The 27,500-nt window shown below is 44.9% G+C and overlaps 1 protein-coding gene across 1 annotated transcript in view; it reads left to right on the top strand.

Moving 5' to 3' along the window:
- The window catches only part of DNAH9 (dynein axonemal heavy chain 9), a 739,144-nt gene that overhangs the window by 589,152 nt on the left and 122,492 nt on the right, over positions 1–27,500 (top strand). Inside the window, exon 55 of the mRNA XM_053688948.1 lies at positions 23,311–23,475. Within this exon, the coding sequence (XP_053544923.1) occupies positions 23,311–23,475 (165 nt within the window). The remainder of the gene's footprint in view (positions 1–23,310; positions 23,476–27,500) is intronic.

Here is a 27,500-nt window from a genome sequence, read left to right as displayed (position 1 = left end):
ATGTTTATGTGCTCAGTACCTGCTAGGGTCATAGTGTACTAATGACAGTGACATGTTTACGTGCTCAGTACCTGCTAGTGTCACAGTGTACTAATGCCAGTGACATGTTTATGTGCTCAGTACCTGCTAGTGCCGTAGTGTACTAATGACAGTGACATGTTTATGTGCTCAGTACCTGCTAGGGTCACACTGTACTAATGACAGTGACATGTTTATGTGCTCAGTACCTGCTAGGGTCACAGTGTACTAATGACAGTGACATGTTTATGTGCTCAGTACCTGCTAGGGTCACAGTGTACTAATGACAGTGACATGTTTATGTGCTCAGTACCTTCTAGGGTCACAGTGTACTAATGACAGTGACATGTTTATGTGCTCAGTCCCTGCTAGTTCCACAGTGTACTAATGACAGTGACATGTTTATGTGCTCAGTCCCTGCTAGTGCCACAGTGTACTAATGACAGTGACATGTTTATGTGCTCAGTCCCTGCTAGTTCCACAGTGTACTAATGACAGTGACATGTTTATGTGCTCAGTACCTGCTAGTGTCACAGTGTACTAATGACAGTGACATGTTTATGTGCTCAGTACCTGCTTATGCCACAGTGTACTAATGACAGTGACATGTTTATGTGCTCAGTACCTGCTAGGGTCACAGTGTACTAATGACAGTGACATGTTTATGTGCTCAGTCCCTGCTAGTGCCACAGTGTACTAATGACAGTGACATGTTTATGTGCTCAGTCCCTGCTAGTGTCACAGTGTACTAATGACAGTGACATGTTTATGTGCTCAGTACCTGCTAGTGTCACAGTGTACTAATGACAGTGACATGTTTATGTGCTCAGTACCTGCTTATGCCACAGTGTACTAATGACAGTGACATGTTTATGTGCTCAGTACCTGCTAGGGTCACAGTGTACTAATGACAGTGACATGTTTATGTGCTCAGTCCCTGCTAGTGCCACAGTGTACTAATGACAGTGACATGTTTATGTGCTCAGTCCCTGCTAGTGTCACAGTGTACTAATGACAGTGACATGTTTATGTGCTCAGTACCTGCTAGTGTCACAGTGTACTAATGACAGTGACATGTTTATGTGCTCAGTACCTGCTTATGCCACAGTGTACTAATGACAGTGACATGTTTATGTGCTCAGTACCTGCTAGGGTCACAGTGTACTAATGACAGTGACATGTTTATGTGCTCAGTCCCTGCTAGTGTCACAGTATACTAAGGACAGTGACATGTTTATGTGCTCAGTACCTGCTAGGGTCACAGTGTACTAATGACAGTGACATGTTTATGTGCTCAGTACCTGCTAGTGTCACAGTGTACTAATGACAGTGACATGTTTATGTGCTCAGTACCTGCTAGTGTCACAGTGTACTAATGACAGTGACATGTTTATGTGCTCAGTACCTGCTAGGGTCACACTGTACTAATGACAGTGACATGTTTATGTGCTCAGTCCCTGCTAGTTCCACAGTGTACTAATGACAGTGACATGTTTATGTGCTCAGTCCCTGCTAGTGCCGTAGTGTACTAATGACAGTGACATGTTTATGTGCTCAGTCCCTGCTAGTGCCGTAGTGTACTAATGACAGTAACAGGTTTATGTGCTCAGTACCTACTAGGGTCACAGTGTACTAATGACAGTGACATGTTTATGTGCTCAGTACCTGCTAGGGTCACAGTGTACTAATGACAGTGACATGTTTATGTGTTCAGTACCTGCTAGGGTCACAGTGTACTAATGACAGTGACATGTTTATGTGATCAGTACCTGCTAGTGTCACAGTGTACTAATGGCAGTGACATGTTTATGTGCTCAGTACCTGCTAGGGTCACAGTGTACTAATGACAGTGACATGTTTATGTGCCCTGTACCTGCTAAGGTCACAGTGTACTAATGACAGTGACATGTTTGTGTGCTCAGTGTCTGCTAGGGTCACAGTGTACTAATGATAGTGACATGTTTATGTGCTCAGTTCTTGCTAGCGCCATAGTTACTAATGACAGTAACATGTGTGTGCTCAGTCCCTACTTTTGTCACAGTGTACTAATAACAGTGACATGTTTATGTGCTCAGTCCTTGCTAGATTCACAGTATACTAATGACAGTGACATGTTTATGTTCTCAGTCCTTGCTAGATTCACAGTGTACTAATGACAGTGACATGTTTATGTTCTCAGTCCTTGCTAGATTCACAGTGTACTAATGACAGTGACATGTTTATGTGCTCAGTACCTGCTAGTGTCACAGTGTACTAATGACAGTGACATGTTTATGTGCTCAGTCCCTGCTAGGGTCACAGTGTACTAATGACAGTGACATGTTTATGTGCTCAGTACCTGCTAGGGTCACACTGTACTAATGACAGTGACATGTTTATGTGCTCAGTACCTGCTAGGGTCACAGTGTACTAATGACAGTGACATGTTTATGTGCTCAGTACCTGCTAGGGTCACAGTGTACTAATGACAGTGACATGTTTATGTGCTCAGTACCTGCTAGGGTCACACTGTACTAATGACAGTGACATGTTTATGTGCTCAGTACCTGCTAGGGTCACAGTGTACTAATGACAGTGACATGTTTATGTGCTCTGTACCTGCTAGTGTCACAGTGTACTAATGACAGTGACATGTTTATGTGCTCAGTCCCTGCTAGGGTCCCAGTGTACTAATGACACTGACATGTTTATGTGCTCAGTACCTGCTAGGGTCACAGTGTACTAATGACAGTGATATGTTTATGTGCTCAGTACCTGCTAGGGTCACAGTGTACTAATGACACTGACATGTTTATGTGCTCAGTACCTGCTAGGGTCACAGTGTACTAATGACAGTGACATGTTTATGTGCTCAGTACCTGCTAGGGTCACAGTGTACTAATGACAGTGACATGTTTATGTGCTCAGTCCCTGCTAGGGTCACAGTGTACTAATGACACTGACATGTTTATGTGCTCAGTACCTGCTAGGGTCACAGTGTACTAATGACAGTGACATGTTTATGTGCTCAGTACCTGCTAGGGTCACAGTTTACTATTGACAGTGACATGTTTATGTGCTCAGTACCTGCTAGGGTCACAGTGTACTAATGACAGTGACATGTTTATGTGCTCAGTACCTGCTAGTGTCACAGTATACTAATGACAATGACATGTTTATGTGCTCAGTCCCTGCTAGGGTCACAGTTTACTATTGACAGTAACATGTTTATGTGCTCAGTCCCTGCTAGGGTCACAGTGTACTAATGACAGTGACATGTTTATGGGCTCAGTCCCTGCTAGTGTCACAGTGTACTAATGACAGTGACATGTTTATGTGCTCAGTCCCTGCTAGGGTCACACTGTACTAATGACAGTGATATGTTTATGTGCTCAGTACCTGCTAGGGTCACAGTGTTATAATGACAGTGACATGTTTATGTGCTCAGTCCCTGCTAGGGTCACAGTGTACTAATGACAGTGACATGTTTATGTGCTCAGTCCCTGCTAGTGTCACAGTGTACTAATGACAGTGACATGTTTATGTGCTCAGTACCTGCTAGGGCCACAGTGTACTAATGACAGTGACATGTTTATGTGCTCAGTACCTGCTAGGGTCACAGTGTACTAATGACAATGACATGTTTATGTGCTCAGTACCTGCTAGTGTCACAGTGTACTAATGACAGTGACATGTTTATGTGCTCAGTCCCTGCTAGTGTCACAGTGTACTAATGACAGTGACATGTTTATGTGCTCAGTACCTGCTAGGGCCACAGTGTACTAATGACAGTGACATGTTTATGTGCTCAGTACCTGCTAGGGTCACAGTGTACTAATGACAGTGACATAACTATGTGCTCAGTACCTGCTAGGGTCACAGTGTACTAATGACAGTGACATGTTTATGTGCTCAGTACCTGCTAGGGTCACAGTGTACTAATGACAGTGACATGTTTATGTGCTCAGTACCTGCTAGGGTCACAGTGTACTAATGACAGTGACATGTTTATGTGCTCAGTACCTGCTAGGGTCACAGTGTACTAATGACAGTGACATGTTTATGTGTTCAGTACCTGCTAGTGTCACAGTATACTAATGACAGTGACATGTTTATGTGCTCAGTACCTGCTAGTGTCACAGTGTACTAATGACAGTGACATGTTTATGTGCTCAGTACCTGCTAGTGTCACAGTGTACTAATGACAGTGACATGTTTATGTGCTCAGTACCTGCTAGGGTCACAGTGTACTAATGACAGTGACATGTTTATGTGTTCAGTACCTGCTAGGGTCACAGTGTACTAATGACAGTGACATGTTTATGTGATCAGTACCTGCTAGTGTCACAGTGTACTAATGGCAGTGACATGTTTATGTGCTCAGTACCTGCTAGGGTCACAGTGTACTAATGACAGTGACATGTTTATGTGCCCTGTACCTGCTAAGGTCACAGTGTACTAATGACAGTGACATGTTTGTGTGCTCAGTGTCTGCTAGGGTCACAGTGTACTAATGATAGTGACATGTTTATGTGCTCAGTTCTTGCTAGCGCCATAGTTACTAATGACAGTAACATGTGTGTGCTCAGTCCCTACTTTTGTCACAGTGTACTAATGATGGTGTCATGTTTATGTTCTCAGTCCTTGCTAGATTCACAGTGTACTAATGACAGTGACATGTTTATGTTCTCAGTCCTTGCTAGATTCACAGTGTACTAATGACAGTGACATGTTTATGTGTTCAGTCCCTGCTAGGGTCACAGTGTACTAATGACAGTGACATGTTTATGTGCTCAGTACCTGCTAGTGTCACAGTGTACTAATGACAGTGACATGTTTATGTGCTCAGTACCTGCTAGTGTCACAGTGTACTAATGACAGTGACATGTTTATGTGCTCAGTACCTGCTAGTGTCACAGTGTACTAATGACAGTGACATGTTTATGTGCTCAGTACCTGCTAGGGTCACAGTGTACTAATGACAGTGACATGTTTATGTGCTCAGTACCTGCTAGGGTCACACTGTACTAATGACAGTGACATGTTTATGTGCTCAGTACCTGCTAGGGTCACAGTGTACTAATGACAGTGACATGTTTATGTGCTCTGTACCTGCTAGTGTCACAGTGTACTAATGACAGTGACATGTTTATGTGCTCAGTACCTGCTAGGGTCACAGTGTACTAATGACAGTGATATGTTTATGGGCTCAGTATCTGCTAGGGTCACAGTGTACTAATGACAGTGACATGTTTATGTGCTCAGTACCTGCTAGGGTCACAGTGTACTAATGACAGTGACATGTTTATGTGCTCAGTACCTGCTAGGGTCACAGTGTACTAATGACAGTGACATGTTTATGTGCTCAGTCCCTGCTAGGGTCACAGTGTACTAATGACACTGACATGTTTATGTGCTCAGTACCTGCTAGGGTCACAGTGTACTAATGACAGTGACATGTTTATGTGCTCAGTACCTGCTAGGGTCACAGTTTACTATTGACAGTGACATGTTTATGTGCTCAGTACCTGCTAGGGTCACAGTGTACTAATGACAGTGACATGTTTATGTGCTCAGTACCTGCTAGTGTCACAGTATACTAATGACAATTACATGTTTATGTGCTCAGTCCCTGCTAGGGTCACAGTTTACTATTGACAGTAACATGTTTATGTGCTCAGTCCCTGCTAGGGTCACAGTGTACTAATGACAGTGACATGTTTATGGGCTCAGTCCCTGCTAGTGTCACAGTGTACTAATGACAGTGACATGTTTATGTGCTCAGTATCTGCTAGTGTCACAGTATACTAATGACAGTGACATGTTTATGTGCTCAGTACCTGCTAGGGTCACACTGTACTAATGACAGTGATATGTTTATGTGCTCAGTACCTGCTAGGGTCACAGTGTACTAATGACAGTGACATGTTTATGTGCTCAGTCCCTGCTAGGGTCACAGTGTACTAATGACAGTGACATGTTTATGTGCTCAGTACCTGCTAGGGTCACAGTGTTATAATGACAATGACATGTTTATGTGCTCAGTACCTGCTAGTGTCACAGTGTACTAATGACAGTGACATGTTTATGTGCTCAGTCCCTGCTAGTGTCACAGTGTACTAATGACAGTGACATGTTTATGTGCTCAGTACCTGCTAGGGCCACAGTGTACTAATGACAGTGACATGTTTATGTGCTCAGTACCTGCTAGGGTCACAGTGTACTAATGACAATGACATGTTTATGTGCTCAGTACCTGCTAGTGTCACAGTGTACTAATGACAGTGACATGTTTATGTGCTCAGTCCCTGCTAGTGTCACAGTGTACTAATGACAGTGACATGTTTATGTGCTCAGTACCTGCTAGGGCCACAGTGTACTAATGACAGTGACATGTTTATGTGCTCAGTACCTGCTAGGGTCACAGTGTACTAATGACAGTGACATGTTTATGTGCTCAGTACCTGCTAGGGTCACAGTGTACTAATGACAGTGACATGTTTATGTGCTCAGTACCTGCTAGGGTCACAGTGTACTAATGACAGTGACATGTTTATGTGCTCAGTACCTGCTAGGGTCACAGTGTACTAATGACAGTGACATGTTTATGTTCTCAGTACCTACTTGGGTCACAGTGTACTAATGATAGTGACATGTTTATGTGCTCAGTACCTGCTAGTGTCACAGTGTACTAATGACAGTGACATGTTTATGTGCTCAGTACCTGATAGGGTCACAGTGTATTAATGACAGTGACATGTTTATGTGCTCAGTACCTGCTAGGGTCACAGTGTACTAATGACAGTGACATGTTTATGTGCTCAGTACCTGCTAGTGTTACAGTGTACTAATGACAGTGACATGTTTATGTGCTCAGTACCTGCTAGGATCACAGTGTACTAATGACAGTGACATGTTTATGTGCTTAGTACCTGCTAGCTTCACAGTGTACTAATGACAGTGACATGTTTATGTGCTCAGTCCCTGCTAGTGTCACAGTGTACTAATGACAGTGACATGTTTATGTGCTCAGTCCCTGCTAGTGTCACAGTGTACTAATGACAGTTACATGTTTATGTGCTAAGTACCTACTAGGGTCACAGTGTACTAATGACAGTGACATGTTTATGTGCTCAGTACCTGCTAGTGTCACAGTGTACTAATGACAGTGACGTGTTTATGTGCTCAGTACCTGCTAGTGACACAGTGTACTAATGACAGTGACGTGTTTATGTGCTCAGTACCTGCTAGTGTCACAGTGTACTAATGACAGTGACATGTTTATGTGCTCAGTATCTGCTAGGGTCACAGTGTACTAATGACAGTGACATGTTTATGTGCTCAGTCCCTGCTAGGGTCATAGTGTACTAATGATAGTGACATGTTTATGTGCTCAGTATCTGCTAGGGTCACAGTGTACTAATGACAGTGACATGTTTATGTGCTCAGTCCCTGCTAGGGTCATAGTGTACTAATGACAGTGACATGTTTATGTGCTCAGTCCCTGCTAGGGTCATAGTGTACTAATGATAGTGACATGTTTATGTGCTCAGTACCTGCTAGGGTCACAGTGTACTAATGACAGTGACATGTTTATATGCTCAGTACCTGCTAGGGTCACAGTGTACTAATGACAGTGACATGTTTATATGCTCAGTACCTGCTAGGGTCACAGTGTACTAATGACAGTGACATGTTTATGTGCTCAGTACCTACTAGGGTCACACTGTACTAATGACAGTGACATGTTTATGTGCTCAGTCCCTGCTAGGGTCATAGTGTACTAATGATAGTGACATGTTTATGTGCTCAGTCCCTGCTAGGGTCATAGTGTACTAATGATAGTGACATGTTTATGTGCTCAGTCCCTGCTAGGGTCATAGTGTACTAATGACAGTGACATGTTTATGTGCTCAGTCCCTGCTAGGGTCATAGTGTACTAATGATAGTGACATGTTTATGTGCTCAGTACCTGCTAGGGTCACAGTGTACTAATGACAGTGACATGTTTATATGCTCAGTACCTACTAGGGTCACACTGTACTAATGACAGTGACATGTTTATGTGCTCAGTCCCTGCTAGGGTCACAGTGTACTATTGACAGTGACATGTTTATGTGCTCAGTACCTGCTAGGGTCACAGTGTACTAATGCCAGTGACATGTTTATGTGCTCAGTCCCTGCTAGTGCCGTAGTGTACTAATGACAGTGACATGTTTATGTGCTCAGTCTCTGCTAGGTTCATAGTGTACTAATGACAGTGACATGCTTATGTGCTCAGTACCTGCTAGGGTCACAGTGTACTAATGACAGTGACATGTTTATGTGCTCTGTATCTGCTAGGGTCACAGTGTACTAATGACAGTGACATGTTTATGTGCTCAATACCTGCTAGGGTCACAGTGTACTAATGACAGTGACATGTTTATATGAACAGTCTCTGCTAGGGTCACAGAATACTAATGACAGTGACATGTTTATGTGCTCAGTACCTGCTAGGGTCATAGTGTACTAATGACAGTGACATGTTTATGTGCTCAGTACCTGCTAGGGTCACAGTGTACTAATGACAGTGACATGTTTATGTGCTCAGTACCTGCTAGTGCCGTAGTGTACTAATGACAGTGACATGTTTATGTGCTCAGTACCTGCTAGGGTCACACTGTACTAATGACAGTGACATGTTTATGTGCTCAGTACCTTCTAGGGTCACAGTGTACTAATGACAGTGACATGTTTATGTGCTCAGTCCCTGCTAGTTCCACAGTGTACTAATGACAGTGACATGTTTATGTGCTCAGTCCCTGCTAGTTCCACAGTGTACTAATGACAGTGACATGTTTATGTGCTCAGTACCTGCTAGGGTCACAGTGTACTAATGACAGTGACATGTTTATGTGCTCAGTCCCTGCTAGTGCCACAGTGTACTAATGACAGTGACATGTTTATGTGCTCAGTACCTGCTAGGGTCACAGTGTACTAATGACAGTGACATGTTTATGTGGTCAGTCCCTGCTAGTTCCACAGTGTACTAATGACAGTGACATGTTTATGTGCTCAGTCCCTGCTAGTGCCGTAGTGTACTAATGACAGTGACATGTTTATGTGCTCAGTCCCTGCTAGTGCCGTAGTGTACTAATGACAATGACATGTTTATGTGCTCAGTACCTACTAGGGTCACAGTGTACTAATGACAGTGACATGTTTATGTGCTCAGTACCTAATAGGGTCACAGTGTACTAATGACAGTGACATGTTTATGTGCTCAGTACCTGCTAGGGTCACAGTGTACTAATGACAGTGACATGTTTATGTGCTCAGTACCTGCTAGGGTCACAGTGTACTAATGACAGTGACATGTTTATGTGATCAGTACCTGCTAGTGTCACAGTGTACTAATGGCAGTGACATGTTTATGTGCTCAGTACCTGCTAGGGTCACAGTGTACTAATGACAGTGACATGTTTATGTGCTCAGTACCTGCTAGGGTCACAGTGTACTAATGACAGTGACATGTTTATGTGCTCATTACCTGCTAGGGTCACAGTGTACTAATGACAGTGACATGTTTATGTGCTCAGTACCTGCTAGTGTCACAGTGTACTAATGACAGTGACATGTTTATGTGCTCAGTACCTGCTAGGGTCATGGTGTACTAATGACAGTGACATGTTTATGTGCTCAGTACCTGCTAGGGTCACAGTGTACTAATGACAGTGACATGTTTATGTGCTCAGTTCCTACTAGGGTCACAGTGTACTAATGACAAAGACATGTTTATGTGCTCTGTACCTGCTAGGGTCACAGTGTACTAATGACAGTGACATGTTTATGTGCTCAGTACCTGCTAGGGTCACAGTGTACTAATGACAGTGACATGTTTATGTGCTCAGTACCTGCTAGTGTCACTGTGTACTAATGACAGTGACATGTTTATGTGCTCAGTACCTGCTAGTGTCACTGTGTACTAATGACAATGACATGTTTATGTGCTCAGTACCTGCTAGGGTCACAGTGTACTAATGACAGTGACATGTTTATGTTCTCAGTACCTGCTAGTGTCACAGTGTACTAATGACAGTGACATGTTTATGGGCTCAGTATCTGCTAGGGTCACAGTGTACTAATGACATTGACATGTTTATGTGCTCAGTACCTGCTAGGGTTACAGTGTACTAATGACAGTGACATGTTTATGTGCTCAGTACCTGCTAGGGTCACAGTGTACTAATGACATTGACATGTTTATTTGCTCAGTCCTTGCTATTGCCACAATGATTTGCTCAGTCCTTGCTATTGCCACAATGTACTAATGACAGTGACATGTTTATGTGCCCTGTACCTGCTAGTGTCACAATGTACTAATAATGACAGTGACATGTTTAGGTGCTCAGTACCTGCCAGGGTTACAGTGTACTAATGACAGTGATATGTTTATGTGCTCAGTACCTGCCAGGGTCACAGTGTACTAATGACAGTGACATGTTTATGTGCTCAGTACCTGCTAGGGTTACAGTGTACTAATGACAGTGACATGTTTATGTGCTCAGCCCCTGCTAGGGTCACAGTGTACTTATGACAGTGACATGTTTATGTGCTCAGTACCTGCTAGGGTCACAGTGTACTAATGACAGTGACATGTTTATGTGCTCAGTACCTGCTAGGGTTACAGTATACTAATGACAGTGACATGTTTATGTGCTCAGTAGCTGCTAGTGTCACAGTGTACTAATGACATGTTTATGTGCTCAGTCTCTGCTAGTGTCACAGTGTACTAATGACAGTGACATGTTTATGTGCTCAGTCTCTGCTAGTGTCACAGTGTACTAATGACAGTGACATGTTTATGTGCTCAGTACCTGCTAGGGTCACAGTGTACTATTAACAGTGACATGTTTGTGTGCTCAGTCCCTGCTAGTGTCACAGTGTACTAATGACAGTGACATGTTTGTGTGCTCAGTCCCTGCTAGTGTCACAGTGTACTAACGACAGTGACCCAATTATGTGCCCAGTCCCTGCTACGGTCAAAGTGTACTTATGACAGTGACATGTTTATGTGCTCAGTCCCTACTAGGGTCACAGTGTACTAATGACAGTGACATGTGCTCAGTACCTGCTAGGGTCACAGTGTACTAATGACAGTGACATGTTTATGTGCTCAGTCCCTGCTAGTGTCACAGTGTAATAATGACAGTGACATGTGTATGTGCTCAGTACCTGCTAGTGTCACAGTGTACTAATGACAGTGACATGTTTATGAGCTCATTACCGGCTAGGGTCACTGTGTACTAATGACAGTGACATGTTTATGTGCTCAGTCCCTGCTAGGGTCACAGTGTACTAATGACAGTGACATGTTTATGTGCTCAGTACCTGCTAGGATCACACTGTACTAATGACAATGACATGTTTATGTGCTCAGTACCTACTAGGGTCACACTGTACTAATGACAGTGACATGTTTATGTGTTCAGTACCTGCCAGTGTCACAGTGTACCAATGACAGTGACATGTTTATTTGCTCAGTACCTGCTAGGGTCACAGTGTACTAATGACAGTGACTTGTTTATGTGCTCAGTCCCTGCTAGGGTCACGGTGTACTAATGACAGTGACATGTTTATGGGTTCTGTCCCTGCTGGTGTTACAGTGTACTAATGACAGTGACATGTTTATGGGTTCTGTCCCTGCTGGTGTTACAGTGTACTAATGACAGTGACATATTTATGTGCTCAGTACCTACTAGGGTCACAGTGTACTAATGACAGTGACATGTTTATGTGCTCAGTCCCTGCTGGTGCTACAGTGTACTAATGACAGTGACATGTTTATGTGCTCAGTTCCTGCTAGGGTCACAGTGTACTAATGACAGTGACATGTTTATGTGCTAAGTCCCTGCTAGTGTCACAGTGTACTAATGTCAGTGACATTTTTATGTGCTCAGTCCCTGCTAGGGTCACAGTGTACTAATGACAGTGACATGTTTATGTGCCCAGTATCTGCTAGTGTCACAGTGTACTAATGACAGTGACATGTTTATGTGCTCAGTATCTGCTAGTGTCACAGTGTACTAATGACAATGACATGTTTATGTGCTCAGTACCTGCTAGGGTCACAGTGTACTAATGACAGTGACATGTTTATGTGCTTAGTACCTGCTAGGGTCACAGTGTACTAATGACAGTGACATGTTTGTGTGCTCAGTCCCTGCTAGTGTCACAGTGTACTAACGACAGTGACCCATTTATGTGCCCAGTCCCTGCTAGGGTCAAAGTGTACTTATGACAGTGACATGTTTATGTGCTCAGTCCCTACTAGGGTCACAGTGTACTAATGATGGTGTCATGTTTATGGGCTCAGTCCCTGCTAGTGTCACAGTGTACTAATGGCAGTGACATGTTTATGTGCTCAGTCCCTGCTAGTGTCACAGTGTAATAATGACAGTGACATGTTTATGTGCTCAGTCCCTGCTAGGGTCACAGTGTACTAATGACATTGACATGTTTATGTGCTCAGTACCTGCTAGGGTCACAGTATACTAATGACAGTGACATGTTTATGTGTTCAGTATCTGCCAGTGTCACAGTGTAACAATGACAGTGACATGTTTATGTGCTCAGTACCTGCTAGGGTCATAGTGTACTAATGACAGTGACATGTTTATGTGCTCATTATCTGCTAGGGTCACAGTGTACTAATGACAATGACATGTTTATGTGCTCAGTCCCTGCTAGTATCACAGTGTACTAATGACAGTGACTTGCTTATGTGCTCAGTCCATGCTAGTGTCACAGTGCACTAATGACAGTGACATGTTTATTTGCTCAGTACCTGCTAGGGTCACGGTGTACTAATGACAGTGACATGCTTATGGGTTCGGTCCCTGCTGGTGTTACAGTGTACTAATGACAGTGACATGCTTATGGGTTTGGTCCCTGCTGGTGTTACAGTGTACTAATGACAGTGACATGTTTTTGGGTTCGGTCCCTGCTGGTGCTACAGTGTACTAATGACAGTGACATGCTTATGGGTTCGGTCCCTGCTGGTGCTACAGTGTACTAATGACAGTGACATGCTTATGGGTTCGGTCCCTGCTGGTGCTACAGTGTACTAATGACAGTGACATGTTTATGGGTTCGGTCCCTGCTGGTGTTACAGTGTACTAATGACAGTGACATGTTTATGTGCTCAGTACCTGCTAGGGTCACAGTGTACTAATGACAGTGTCATGTTTATGTGTTCAGTCCCTGCTAGGGTCACAGTGTACTAATAACAGTGACATGTTTATGTGCTCAGTACCTGCTAGGGTCACAGTGTACTAATGACAGTGACATGTTTATGTGCTCAGTCCCTGCTAGGGTCACGGTGTATTAATGACAGTGACATTTTTATGGGTTCGGTCCCTGCTAGTGCTACAGTGTACTAAGGACAGTGACATGTTTATGGGTTGGGTCCCTGCTGGTGCTACAGTGTACTAATGACAGTGACATGTTTATGGGTTCGGTCCCTGCTGGTGCTACAGTGTACTAATGACAGTGACATGTTTATGGGTTCGGTCCCTGCTGGTGCTACAGTGTACTAATGACAGTGACATGTTTATGAGTTTGGTCCCTGCTGGTGTTACAATGTACTGGTGACAGTGACATGTTTATGGGTTCGGTCCCTGCTAGTGCTACAGTGTACTAAGGACAGTGACATGTTTATGGGTTCGGTCCCTGCTGGTGCTACAGTGTACTAATGACAGTGACATGTTTATGGGTTCGGTCCCTGCTGGTGCTACAGTGTACTAATGACAAAGACATGTTTATGGGTTCGGTCCCTGCTGGTGCTACAGTGTACTAATGACAGTGACATGTTTATGGGTTGGGTCCCTGCTGGTGCTACAGTGTACTTATGACAGTGACATGTTTATGGGTTGGGTCCCTGCTGGTGCTACAGTGTACTAATGACAGTGACATGTTTATGGGTTCGATCCCTGCTGGTTCTACAGTGTACTAATGACAGTGACATGTTTATGGGTTCGGTCCCTGCTAGTGCTACAGTGTACTGGTGACAGTGACCTGTTTATGGGTTCGGTCCCTGCTGGTGCTACAGTGTACTAATGACAGTGACATGTTTATGGGTTGGGTCCCTGCTGGTGCTACAGTGTACTAATGACAGTGACTTGTTTATGGGTTGGGTCCCTGCTGGTGCTACAGTGTACTAATGACAGTGACATGTTTATGGGTTCGGTCCCTGCTGGTGCTACAGTGTACTAATGACAGTGACCTGTTTATGGGTTCGGTCCCTGCTGGTGCTACAGTGTACTAATGACAGTGACATGTTTATGGGTTCGGTCCCTGCTGGTGTTACAGTGTACTAATGACAGTGACATGTTTATGGGTTCGGTCCCTGCTGGTGTTACAGTGTACTAATGACAGTGACATGTTTATGGGTTCGGTCTTTGCTGGTGCTACAGTGTACTAATGACAGTGACATGTTTATGGGTTCGGTCCTTGCTGGTGCTACAGTGTACTAATGACAGTGACATGTTTATGGGTTGGTCCCTGCTGGTACTACAGTGTACTAATGACAGTGACCTGTTTATGGGTTCGGTCCCTGCTAGTGCTACAGTGTACTAAGGACAGTGACATGTTTATGGGTTCGGTCCCTGCTGGTGCTACAGTGTACTAATGACAGTGACCTGTTTATGGGTTCGGTCCCTGCTGTTGCTACAGTGTACTAATGACAGTGACATGTTTATGGGTTCGGTCCCTGCTAGTGCTACAGTGTACTAATGACAGTGACCTGTTTATGGGTTCGGTCCCTGCTGGTGCTACAGTGTACTAATGACAGTGACCTGTTAATGGGTTTGGGTCCCTGCTGGTGCTACAGTGTACTAATGACAGTGACATGTTTATGGGTTGGGTCCCTGCTGGTGCTACAGTGTACTAAGGACAGTGACATGTTTATGGGTTCGGTCCCTGCTGGTGCTACAGTGTACTAATGACAGTGACATGTTTATGGGTTCGGTCCCTGCTAGTGCTACAGTGTACTAATGACAGTGACATGTTTATGGGTTCGGTCCCTGCTGGTGCTACAGTGTACTAAGGACAGTGACATGTTTATGGGTTGGGTCCCTGCTGGTGTTACAATGTACTAATGACAGTGACATGTTTATGGGTTCGGTCCCTGCTGGTGCTACAGTGTACTAAGGACAGTGACATGTTTATGGGTTGGGTCCCTGCTGGTGCTACAGTGTATTAATGACAGTGACATGTTTATGGGTTCGGTCCCTGCTGGTGCTACAGTGTACTAATGACAGTGACCTGTTTATGGGTTCGGTCCCTGCTGGTGCTACAGTGTACTAATGACAGTGACATGTTTATGAGTTTGGTCCCTGCTGGTGTTACAATGTACTGGTGACAGTGACCTGTTTATGGGTTCGGTCCCTGCTAGTGCTACAGTGTACTAAGGACAATGACATGTTTATGGGTTGGGTCCCTGCTGGTGCTACAGTGTACTAATGACAGTGACATGTTTATGAGTTCGGTCCCTGCTAGTGCTACAGTGTACTAATGACAGTGACATGTTTATGGGTTCGGTCCCTGCTAGTGCTACAGTGTACTAATGACAGTGACATGTTTATGGGTTCGGTCCCTGCTGGTGCTACAGTGTACTAAGGACAATGACATGTTTATGGGTTCGGTCCCTGCTGGTGCTACAGGGTACTAAGGACAATGACATGTTTATGGGTTGGGTCCCTGCTGGTGCTACAGTGTACTAATGACAGTGACATGTTTATGGGTTCGGTCCTGCTGGTGCTACATTGTACTAAGGACAATGACATGTTTATGGGTTGGGTCCCTGCTGGTGCTACAGTGTACTAATGACAGTGACATGTTTATGGGTTCGGTCCCTGCTGGTGCTACAGTGTACTAAGGACAATGACCTGTTTATGGGTTGGGTCCCTGCTGGTGCTACAGTGTACTAATGACAGTGACCTGTTTATGGGTTCGGTCCCTGCTGGTGCTACAGTGTACTAAGGACAGTGACATGTTTATGGGTTCGGTCCCTGCTGGTGCTACAGTGTACTAATGACAGTGACATGTTTATGGGTTGGGTCCCTGCTGGTGCTACAGTGTACTAAGGACAATGACATGTTTATGGGTTGGGTCCCTGCTGGTGCTACAGTGTACTAATGACAGTGACATGTTTATGGGTTCGGTCCCTGCTGGTGCTACAGTGTACTAAGGACAATGACATGTTTATGGGTTGGGTCCCTGCTGGTGCTACAGTGTACTAATGACAGTGACATGTTTATGGGTTCGGTCCCTGCTGGTGCTACAGTGTACTAATGACAGTTACATGTTTATGGGTTCGGTCCCTGCTGGTGCTACAGTGTACTAATGACAGTGACCTGTTTATGGGTTGGGTCCCTGCTGGTGCTACAGTGTACTAATGACAGTGACCTGTTTATGGGTTGGGTCCCTGCTGGTGCTACAGTGTACTGGTGACAGTGACATGTTTATGGGTTCGGTCCCTGCTGGTGCTACAGTGTACTGGTGACAGTGACATGTTTATGGGTTCGGTCCCTGCTGGTGCTACAGTGTACTGGTGACAGTGACATGTTTATGGGTTCGGTCCCTGCTAGTGCTACAGTGTACTGGTGACAGTGACATGTTTATGGGTTCGGTCCCTGCTGGTGCTACAGTGTACTAAGGACAGTTACATGTTTATGGGTTCGGTCCCTGCTGGTGCTACAGTGTACTAATGACAGTGACCTGTTTATGGGTTGGGTCCCTGCTGGTGCTACAGTGTACTAATGACAGTGACCTGTTTATGGGTTCGGTCCCTGCTGGTGCTACAGTGTACTAATGACAGTGACCTGTTTATGGGTGCTACAGTGTACTAATGACAGTGACATGTTTATGGGTTCGGTCCCTGCTGGTGCTACAGTGTACTAAGGACAGTGACATGTTTATGGGTTCGGTCCCTGCTGGTGCTACAGTGTACTAATGACAGTGACATGTTTATGGGTTGGGTCCCTGCTGGTGCTACAGTGTACTAATGACAGTGACATGTTTATGGGTTCGGTCCCTGCTGGTGCTACAGTGTACTAATGACAGTGACATGTTTATGGGTTTGGTCCCTGCTGGTGCTACAGTGTACTAATGACAGTGACATGTTTATGGGTTCGGTCCCTGCTGGTGCTACAGTGTACTAAGGACAGTGACATGTTTATGGGTTCGGTCCCTGCTGGTGCTACAGTGTACTAATGACAGTTACATGTTTATGGGTTGGGTCCCTGCTGGTGCTACAGTGTACTAATGACAGTGACATGTTTATGGGTTCGGTCCCTGCTGGTGCTACAGTGTACTAATGACAGTGACATGTTTATGGGTTGGGTCCCTGCTGGTGCTACAGTGTACTAAGGACAGTGACCTGTTTATGGGTTCGGTCCCTGCTGGTGCTACAGTGTACTAAGGACAGTGACCTGTTTATGGGTTCGGTCCCTGCTGGTGCTACAGTGTACTAATGACAGTGACCTGTTTATGGGTTCTGTCCCTGCTGTTGCTACAGTGTACTAATGACAGTGACATGTTTATGGGTTCGGTCCCTGCTAGTGCTACAGTGTACTAATGACAGTGACCTGTTTATGGGTTCGGTCCCTGCTGGTGCTACAGTGTACTAATGACAGTGACCTGTTAATGGGTTTGGGTCCCTGCTGGTGCTACAGTGTACTAATGACAGTGACATGTTTATGGGTTGGGTCCCTGCTGGTGCTACAGTGTACTAAGGACAGTGACATGTTTATGGGTTCGGTCCCTGCTGGTGCTACAGTGTACTAATGACAGTGACATGTTTATGGGTTCGGTCCCTGCTAGTGCTACAGTGTACTAATGACAGTGACATGTTTATGGGTTCGGTCCCTGCTGGTGCTACAGTGTACTAAGGACAGTGACATGTTTATGGGTTGGGTCCCTGCTGGTGTTACAATGTACTAATGACAGTGACATGTTTATGGGTTCGGTCCCTGCTGGTGCTACAGTGTACTAAGGACAGTGACATGTTTATGGGTTGGGTCCCTGCTGGTGCTACAGTGTATTAATGACAGTGACATGTTTATGGGTTCGGTCCCTGCTGGTGCTACAGTGTACTAATGACAGTGACCTGTTTATGGGTTCGGTCCCTGCTGGTGCTACAGTGTACTAATGACAGTGACATGTTTATGGGTTCGGTCCCTGCTAGTGCTACAGTGTACTGGTGACAGTGACCTGTTTATGGGTTCGGTCCCTGCTAGTGCTACAGTGTACTAAGGACAATGACATGTTTATGGGTTGGGTCCCTGCTGGTGCTACAGTGTACTAATGACAGTGACATGTTTATGGGTTCGGTCCCTGCTAGTGCTACAGTGTACTAATGACAGTGACATGTTTATGGGTTCGGTCCCTGCTAGTGCTACAGTGTACTAATGACAGTGACATGTTTATGGGTTCGGTCCCTGCTGGTGCTACAGTGTACTAAGGACAATGACATGTTTATGGGTTCGGTCCCTGCTGGTGCTACAGGGTACTAAGGACAATGACATGTTTATGGGTTGGGTCCCTGCTGGTGCTACAGTGTACTAATGACAGTGACATGTTTATGGGTTCGGTCCTGCTGGTGCTACATTGTACTAAGGACAATGACATGTTTATGGGTTGGGTCCCTGCTGGTGCTACAGTGTACTAATGACAGTGACATGTTTATGGGTTCGGTCCCTGCTGGTGCTACAGTGTACTAAGGACAATGACCTGTTTATGGGTTGGGTCCCTGCTGGTGCTACAGTGTACTAATGACAGTGACCTGTTTATGGGTTCGGTCCCTGCTGGTGCTACAGTGTACTAAGGACAGTGACATGTTTATGGGTTCGGTCCCTGCTGGTGCTACAGTGTACTAATGACAGTGACATGTTTATGGGTTGGGTCCCTGCTGGTGCTACAGTGTACTAAGGACAATGACATGTTTATGGGTTGGGTCCCTGCTGGTGCTACAGTGTACTAATGACAGTGACATGTTTATGGGTTCGGTCCCTGCTGGTGCTACAGTGTACTAAGGACAATGACATGTTTATGGGTTGGGTCCCTGCTGGTGCTACAGTGTACTAATGACAGTGACATGTTTATGGGTTCGGTCCCTGCTGGTGCTACAGTGTACTAATGACAGTGACATGTTTATGGGTTCGGTCCCTGCTGGTGCTACAGTGTACTAATGACAGTGACCTGTTTATGGGTTGGGTCCCTGCTGGTGCTACAGTGTAATAATGACAGTGACATGTTTATGGGTTTGGTCCCTGCTAGTGCTACAGTGTACTGGTGACAGTGACATGTTTATGGGTTCGGTCCCTGCTGGTGCTACAGTGTACTAAGGACAGTTACATGTTTATGGGTTCGGTCCCTGCTGGTGCTACAGTGTACTAATGACAGTGACCTGTTTATGGGTTGGGTCCCTGCTGGTGCTACAGTGTACTAATGACAGTGACCTGTTTATGGGTTCGGTCCCTGCTGGTGCTACAGTGTACTAATGACAGTGACCTGTTTATGGGTGCTACAGTGTACTAATGACAGTGACATGTTTATGGGTTCGGTCCCTGCTGGTGCTACAGTGTACTAAGGACAGTGACATGTTTATGGGTTCGGTCCCTGCTGGTGCTACAGTGTACTAATGACAGTGACATGTTTATGGGTTGGGTCCCTGCTGGTGCTACAGTGTACTAATGACAGTGACATGTTTATGGGTTCGGTCCCTGCTGGTGCTACAGTGTACTAATGACAGTGACATGTTTATGGGTTTGGTCCCTGCTGGTGCTACAGTGTACTAATGACAGTGACATGTTTATGGGTTCGGTCCCTGCTGGTGCTACAGTGTACTAAGGACAGTGACATGTTTATGGGTTCGGTCCCTGCTGGTGCTACAGTGTACTAATGACAGTTACATGTTTATGGGTTGGGTCCCTGCTGGTGCTACAGTGTACTAATGACAGTGACATGTTTATGGGTTCGGTCCCTGCTGGTGCTACAGTGTACTAATGACAGTTACATGTTTATGGGTTGGGTCCCTGCTGGTGCTACAGTGTACTAAGGACAGTGACCTGTTTATGGGTTCGGTCCCTGCTGGTGCTACAGTGTACTAAGGACAGTGACCTGTTTATGGGTTCGGTCCCTGCTGGTGCTACAGTGTACTAATGACAGTGACATGTTTATGGGTTCGGTCCCTGCTGGTGCTACAGTGTACTAATGACAGTGACCTGTTTATGGGTTTGGTCCCTGCTGGTGCTACAGTGTACTAATGACAGTGACCTGTTTATGGGTTCGGTCCCTGCTGGTGCTACAGTGTACTAATGACAGTGACATGTTTATGGGTTCGGTCCCTGCTGGTGCTACAGTGTACTAATGACAGTGACCTGTTTATGGGTTTGGTCCCTGCTGGTGCTACAGTGTACTAATGACAGTGACCTGTTTATGGGTTGGGTCCCTGCTGGTGCTACAGTGTACTAATGACAGTGACATGTTTATGGGTTGGGTCCCTGCTGGTGCTACAGTGTACTAATGACAGTGACATGTTTATGGGTTCGGTCCCTGCTGGTGCTACAGTGTACTAATGACAGTGACATGTTTATGGGTTCGGTCCCTGCTGGTTGGTGCTACAGTGTACTAATGACAGTGACCTGTTTATGGGTTCGGTCCCTGCTGGTGCTACAGTGTACTAATGACAGTGACATGTTTATGGGTTCGGTCCCTGCTGGTGCTACAGTGTACTAATGACAGTGACCTGTTTATGGGTTTGGTCCCTGCTGGTGCTACAGTGTACTAATGACAGTGACATGTTTATGGGTTCGGTCCCTGCTGGAATACATCCTTTCTATTGACTGTACATTTACATGGGACTTTATTAGTGTATGTTGTTTCATGCTGTTGTATTGCTTAAAACAAAAATGATTATAAAATGTAACACATTTTTCCAGCCATCACATTGTTCTAGAAACCATTTTGTGGCCTAATTATTACAGCAGATGTATTTTTCAGGAAGATTAAACATCTGGATATCAGGCTTTCCTCAATGCCCTTATCTTTTGTGAGAATAGTTTTCCTTATCTGGAGGCGATCAGGGAGCTGAGAGCAATAATTAATTGGAATTATTCCTGACATTGTTTTGTGATTTTAATACAGGTGCATTCTGGGTACTGGGAGGCTCATTGTTTAAGTTTCTCACAAGTAAAATCATTTCAACTACACAACGGTCCTGTTTGCTTTGTATTAAATCCTATTAATTTCTCTCCTGTGCAGAAGTTTAAATTCATCAGATAAAGATAATGTTAATGAGATAATGAGATAATGAGATAATGAGATAATAATAAATTGCTGGCAAAATGGAAACGTTCAAACTTCCAAATCCTTTGCTCTTTCTAAAGTAAGTTTAAATTATATTAACTGACTGTATTAAAGGGACATATACCTGTATGTACAATAATACAGTGATCTAATGATATTAACTGACTGTATTAAAGGGACATATACCTGTACGTACAATGATACAGTGATCTAATGATATTAACTGACTGTATTAAAGGGACATATACCTGTACGTACAATGATACAGTGATCTAATGATATTAACTGACTGTATTAAAGGGACATATACCTGTACGTACAATAATACAGTGATCTAATGATATTAACTGACTGTATTAAAGGGACATATTCCTGTACGTACAATAATACAGTGATCTAATGATATTGACTGACTGTATTAAAGGGACATATACCTGTACGTACAAAAATACAGTGATCTAATGATATTAACTGACTGTATTAAAGGGGCATATACCTGTACGTACAAAAATACAGTGATCTAATGATATTAACTGACTGTATTAAAGGGGCATATACCTGTACGTACAATAATACAATGATCTAATGATATTAACTGACTGTATTAAAGGGACATATACCTGTACGTACAATAATACAGTGATCTAATGATATTAACTGACTGTATTAAAGGGGCATATACCTGTAAGTACAATAATACAGTGATCTAATAATAACTGACAGTATTAAAGGGACATATACCTGTACGTACAATAATACAGTGATCTAATGATATTTACTGACCTGAATTAAAGGGGCATATACCTGTACGTACAATAATACAGTGATCTAATGATATTAACTGACTGTATTAAAGGGGCATATACCTGTACGTACAATAATACAGTGATCTAATGATATTAACTGACTGTATTAAAGGGACATATACCTGTACGTACAATAATACAGTGATCTAATGATATTAACTGACTGTATTAAAGGGACATATACCTGTACGTACAATAATACAGTGATCTAATGATATTAACTGACTGTATTAAAGGGGCATATACCTGTACGTACAATAATACAGTGATCTAATAATAACTGACAGTATTAAAGGGACATATACCTGTACGTACAATAATACAGTGATCTAATGATATTAACTGACTGTATTAAAGGGACATATACCTGTACGTACAATAATACAGTGATCTAATGATATTAACTGACTGTATTAAAGGGGCATATACCTGTACGTACAATAATACAGTGATCTAATAATAACTGACAGTATTAAAGGGACATATACCTGTACGTACAATAATACAGTGATCTAATGATATTTACTGACCTGAATTAAAGGCACATATACGTACAATAATACAGTGATCTAATGATATTAACTGACTGTATTAAAGGGACATATACCTGTACGTACAATGATACAGTGATCTAATGATATTAACTGACTGTATTAAAGGGACATATACCTGTACGTACAATGATACAGTGATCTAATGATATTAACTGACTGTATTAAAGGGACATATACCTGTATGTACAATAATACAGTGATCTAATGATATTTACTGACCTGAATTAAAGGGACATATACATGTATGTACAATAATACAGTGATCTAATGATATCTACTGACCTGAATTAAAGGGACATATAAGTACAATAATACAGTGCTAGAATGATATTTACTGACTGTATTAAAGGGACATATAGGTACAATAATACAGTACTTTAATGAGCTAGTGTTTTATTACTATGCTGCTGTTCGGATAGAATTATGTGTTTAACTCTTGCTAAATCAGCTACAAAGTATCAGAGCATTGCTGGCCCTGAGCTGCACATGAGTTAGTGAGTCAGTTAAGGTCAGCATACCTGTGTAGCCATTAATCACTGGCTGTGGTTGCACAGTAGCAGGAGTTGATGATGTTTGTCACTGTCACATTTCTTCCTTTTCAGTCTAACCTGACCAAGCAGCAGAATGGATTTAAGATCACCCTGAAGACACTAGAGGATAACTTGCTCTCCCGCCTGTCGTCGGCATCTGGGAATTTCCTGGGAGATACGGCACTGGTGGAAAACCTGGAGATCACTAAGAAAACGGCTGCAGAAATTGAAGAGAAGGTAAAAAAAATCCTCCCTGCGGTCTGGTTTATGGCACAGAAATACAGTAGGATGAGGGCTGCTGACTCTGTACTGGGGTCTGGCTTATGGCACAGAAATACAGTAGGATGAGGGCTGCTGGCTCAGTACTGGGGTCTGGTTTATGGCACAGAAATACAGTAGGATGAGTGCTCCTGGCTCAGTACTGGGTCTGGTTTATGGCACAGAAATACAGTAGGATGAGGGCTGCTGGCTCAGTACTGGGGTCTGGTTTATGGCACAGAAATACAGTAGGATGAGGGCTGCTGACTCAGTACTGGGGTCTGGTTTATGGCACAGAAATACAGTAGGATGAGGGCTGCTGGCTCAGTACTGGGGTCTGGTTTATGGCACAGAAATACAGTAGGATGAGGGCTGCTGGCTCAATACTGGGGTCTGGTTTATGGCACAGAAATACAGTAGGATGAGGGCTGCTGGCTCAGTTCTGGGGTCTGGCTTATGGCACAGAAATACAGTAGGATGAGGGCTGCTGGCTCAGTACTGGGGTCTGGCTTATGGCACAGAAATACAGTAGGATGAGGGCTGCTGGCTCAGTACTGGGGTCTGGCTTATGGCACAGAAATACAGTAGGATGAGGGCTCCTGGCTCAGTACTGGGGTCTGGTTTATGGCACAGAAATACAGTAGGATGAGGGCTGCTGGCTCTGTACTGGGGTCTGGTTTATGGCACAGAAATACAGTAGGATGAGGGCTGCTGGCTCAGTACTGGGGTCTGGCTTATGGCACAGAAATACAGTAGGATGAGGGCTCCTGGCTCAGTACTGGGTCTGGTTTATGGCACAGAAATACAGTAGGATGAGGGCTGCTGGCTCAGTACTGGGGTCTGGTTTATGGCACAGAAATACAGTAGGATGAGGGCTGCTGGCTCAGTACTGGGGTCTGGTTTATGGCACAGAAATACAGTAGGATGAGGGCTGCTGGCTCAATACTGGGGTCTGGTTTATGGCACAGAAATACAGTAGGATGAGGGCTGCTGGCTCAGTACTGGGGTCTGGCTTATGGCACAGAAATACAGTAGGATGAGGGCTGCTGACTCAGTACTGGGGTCTGGTTTATGGCACAGAAATACAGTAGGATGAGGGCTGCTGGCTCAGTACTGGGGTCTGGTTTATGGCACAGAAATACAGTAGGATGAGGGCTGCTGGCTCAATACTGGGGTCTGGTTTATGGCACAGAAATACAGTAGGATGAGGGCTGCTGGCTCAGTACTGGGGTCTGGCTTATGGCACAGAAATACAGTAGGATGAGGGCTCCTGGCTCAGTACTGGGTCTGGTTTATGGCACAGAAATACAGTAGGATGAGGGCTGCTGACTCAGTACTGGGGTCTGGTTTATGGCACAGAAATACAGTAGGATGAGGGCTGCTGGCTCAGTACTGGGGTCTAATTTATGGCACAGAAATACAGTAGGATGAGGGCTGCTGGCTCAATACTGGGGTCTAGTTTATGGCACAGTAGGATGAGGGCTGCTGGCTCAGTACTGGGGTCTGGCTTATGGCACAGAAATACAGTAGGATGAGGGCTGCTGGCTCAGTACTGGGGTCTGGTTTATGGCACAGAAATACAGTAGGATGAGTGCTCCTGGCTCAGTACTGGGTCTGGTTTATGGCACAGAAATACAGTAGGATGAGGGCTGCTGGCTCAGTACTGGGGTCTGGTTTATGGCACAGAAATACAGTAGGATGAGGGCTGCTGGCTCAATACTGGGGTCTGGTTTATGGCACAGAAATACAGTAGGATGAGGGCTGCTGGCTCAGTACTGGGGTCTGGTTTATGGCACAGAAATACAGTAGGATGAGGCCTGCTGGCTCAGTACTGGGGTCTGGTTTATGGCACAGAAATACAGTAGGATGAGGGCTGCTGGCTCAGTACTGGGGTCTGGTTTATGGCACAGAAATACAGTAGGATGAGGGCTGCTGGCTCAGTACTGGGGTCTGGTTTATAGCACAGAAATACAGTAGGATGAGGGCTGCTGGCTCAGTACTGGGGTCTGGTTTATAGCACAGAAATACAGTAGGATGAGTGCTGCTAGCTCAGTACTGGGGTCTGGTTTATAGCACAGAAATAGAGTAGGATGAGGGCTGCTGGCTCAGTACTGGGGTCTGGTTTATGGCACAGAAATACAGTAGGGTGAGGGCTGCTGGCTCAGTACTGGGGTCTGGTTTATGGCACAGAAATACAGTAGGATGAGGGCTGCTGGCTCAGTACTGGGGTCTGGTTTATGGCACAGAAATACAGTAGGATGAGAGCTGCTAGCTCTGTACTGGGGTCTGGTTTATGGCACAGAAATACAGTAGGATGAGGGCTGCTGGCTCAGTACTGGGGTCTGGTATATGGCACAGAAATACAGTAGGATGAGGGCTGCTGGCTCAGTACTGGGGTCTGGTTTATGGCACAGAAACACAGTAGAATGAGGGCTGCTGGCTCAGTACTGGGGTCTGGTTTATGGCACAGATATACAGTAGGATGAGGGCTGCTGGCTCAGTACTGGGGTCTGGTTTATGGCACAGAAATACAGTAGGATGAGGACTGCTGGCTCTGTACTGGGGTCTGGTTTATGGCACAGAAATACAGTAGGATGAGGGCTGCTGGCTCAGTACTGGGGTCTGGTTTATGGCACAGAAATATAGTAGGATGAGGGCTGCTGGCTCTGTACTAGGGTCTGGTTTATTGTACAGTAATACAGTAGGATGAGGACTGCTGGCTCTGTACTGGGGTCTGGATTTTTACACAGAAATACAGTAGGATGAGGGCTGCTGGCTCAGTACTGGGGTCTGGTTTATGGCACAGATATACAGTAGGATGAGGGCTGCTGGCTCTGTACTGGGGTCTGGTTTATGGCACAGAAATACAGTAGGATGAGGGCTGCTGGCTCTGTACTGGGGTCTGGTTTATGGCACAGAAATACAGTAGGATGAGGGCTGCTGGCTCAGTACTGGGGTCTGGTTTATGGCACAGAAATACAGTAGGATGAGTGCTCCTGGCTCAGTACTGGGTCTGGTTTATGGCACAGAAATACAGTAGGATGAGGGCTGCTGGCTCAGTACTGGGGTCTGGTTTATGGCACAGAAATACAGTAGGATGAGGGCTGCTGGCTCAATACTGGGGTCTGGTTTATGGCACAGAAATACAGTAGGATGAGGGCTGCTGGCTCAGTACTGGGGTCTGGTTTATGGCACAGAAATACAGTAGGATGAGGCCTGCTGGCTCAGTACTGGGGTCTGGTTTATGGCACAGAAATACAGTAGGATGAGGGCTGCTGGCTCAGTACTGGGGTCAGGTTTATGGCACAGAAATACAGTAGGATGAGGGCTGCTGGCTCAGTACTGGGGTCTGGTTTATAGCACAGAAATACAGTAGGATGAGGGCTGCTGGCTCAGTACTGGGGTCTGGTTTATAGCACAGAAATACAGTAGGATGAGTGCTGCTAGCTCAGTACTGGGGTCTGGTTTATAGCACAGAAATAGAGTAGGATGAGGGCTGCTGGCTCAGTACTGGGGTCTGGTTTATGGCACAGAAATACAGTAGGATGAGGGCTGCTGGCTCAGTACTGGGGTCTGGTTTATGGCACAGAAATACAGTAGGATGAGGGCTGCTGGCTCAGTACTGGGGTCTGGTTTATGGCACAGAAATACAGTAGGATGAGGGCTGCTAGCTCTGTACTGGGGTCTGGTTTATGGCACAGAAATACAGTAGGATGAGGGCTGCTGGCTCAGTACTGGGGTCTGGTATATGGCACAGAAATACAGTAGGATGAGGGCTGCTGGCTCAGTACTGGGGTCTGGTTTATGGCACAGAAACACAGTAGAATGAGGGCTGCTGGCTCAGTACTGGGGTCTGGTTTATGGCACAGATATACAGTAGGATGAGGGCTGCTGGCTCAGTACTGGGGTCTGGTTTATGGCACAGAAATACAGTAGGATGAGGACTGCTGGCTCTGTACTGGGGTCTGGTTTATGGCACAGAAATACAGTAGGATGAGGGCTGC

Source organism: Bombina bombina, chromosome 1 (assembly GCF_027579735.1).
Source record: "Bombina bombina isolate aBomBom1 chromosome 1, aBomBom1.pri, whole genome shotgun sequence".
Classification (NCBI taxonomy): domain Eukaryota; kingdom Metazoa; phylum Chordata; class Amphibia; order Anura; family Bombinatoridae; genus Bombina; species Bombina bombina.
This window is presented reverse-complemented; position numbering and strand designations above follow the sequence as displayed.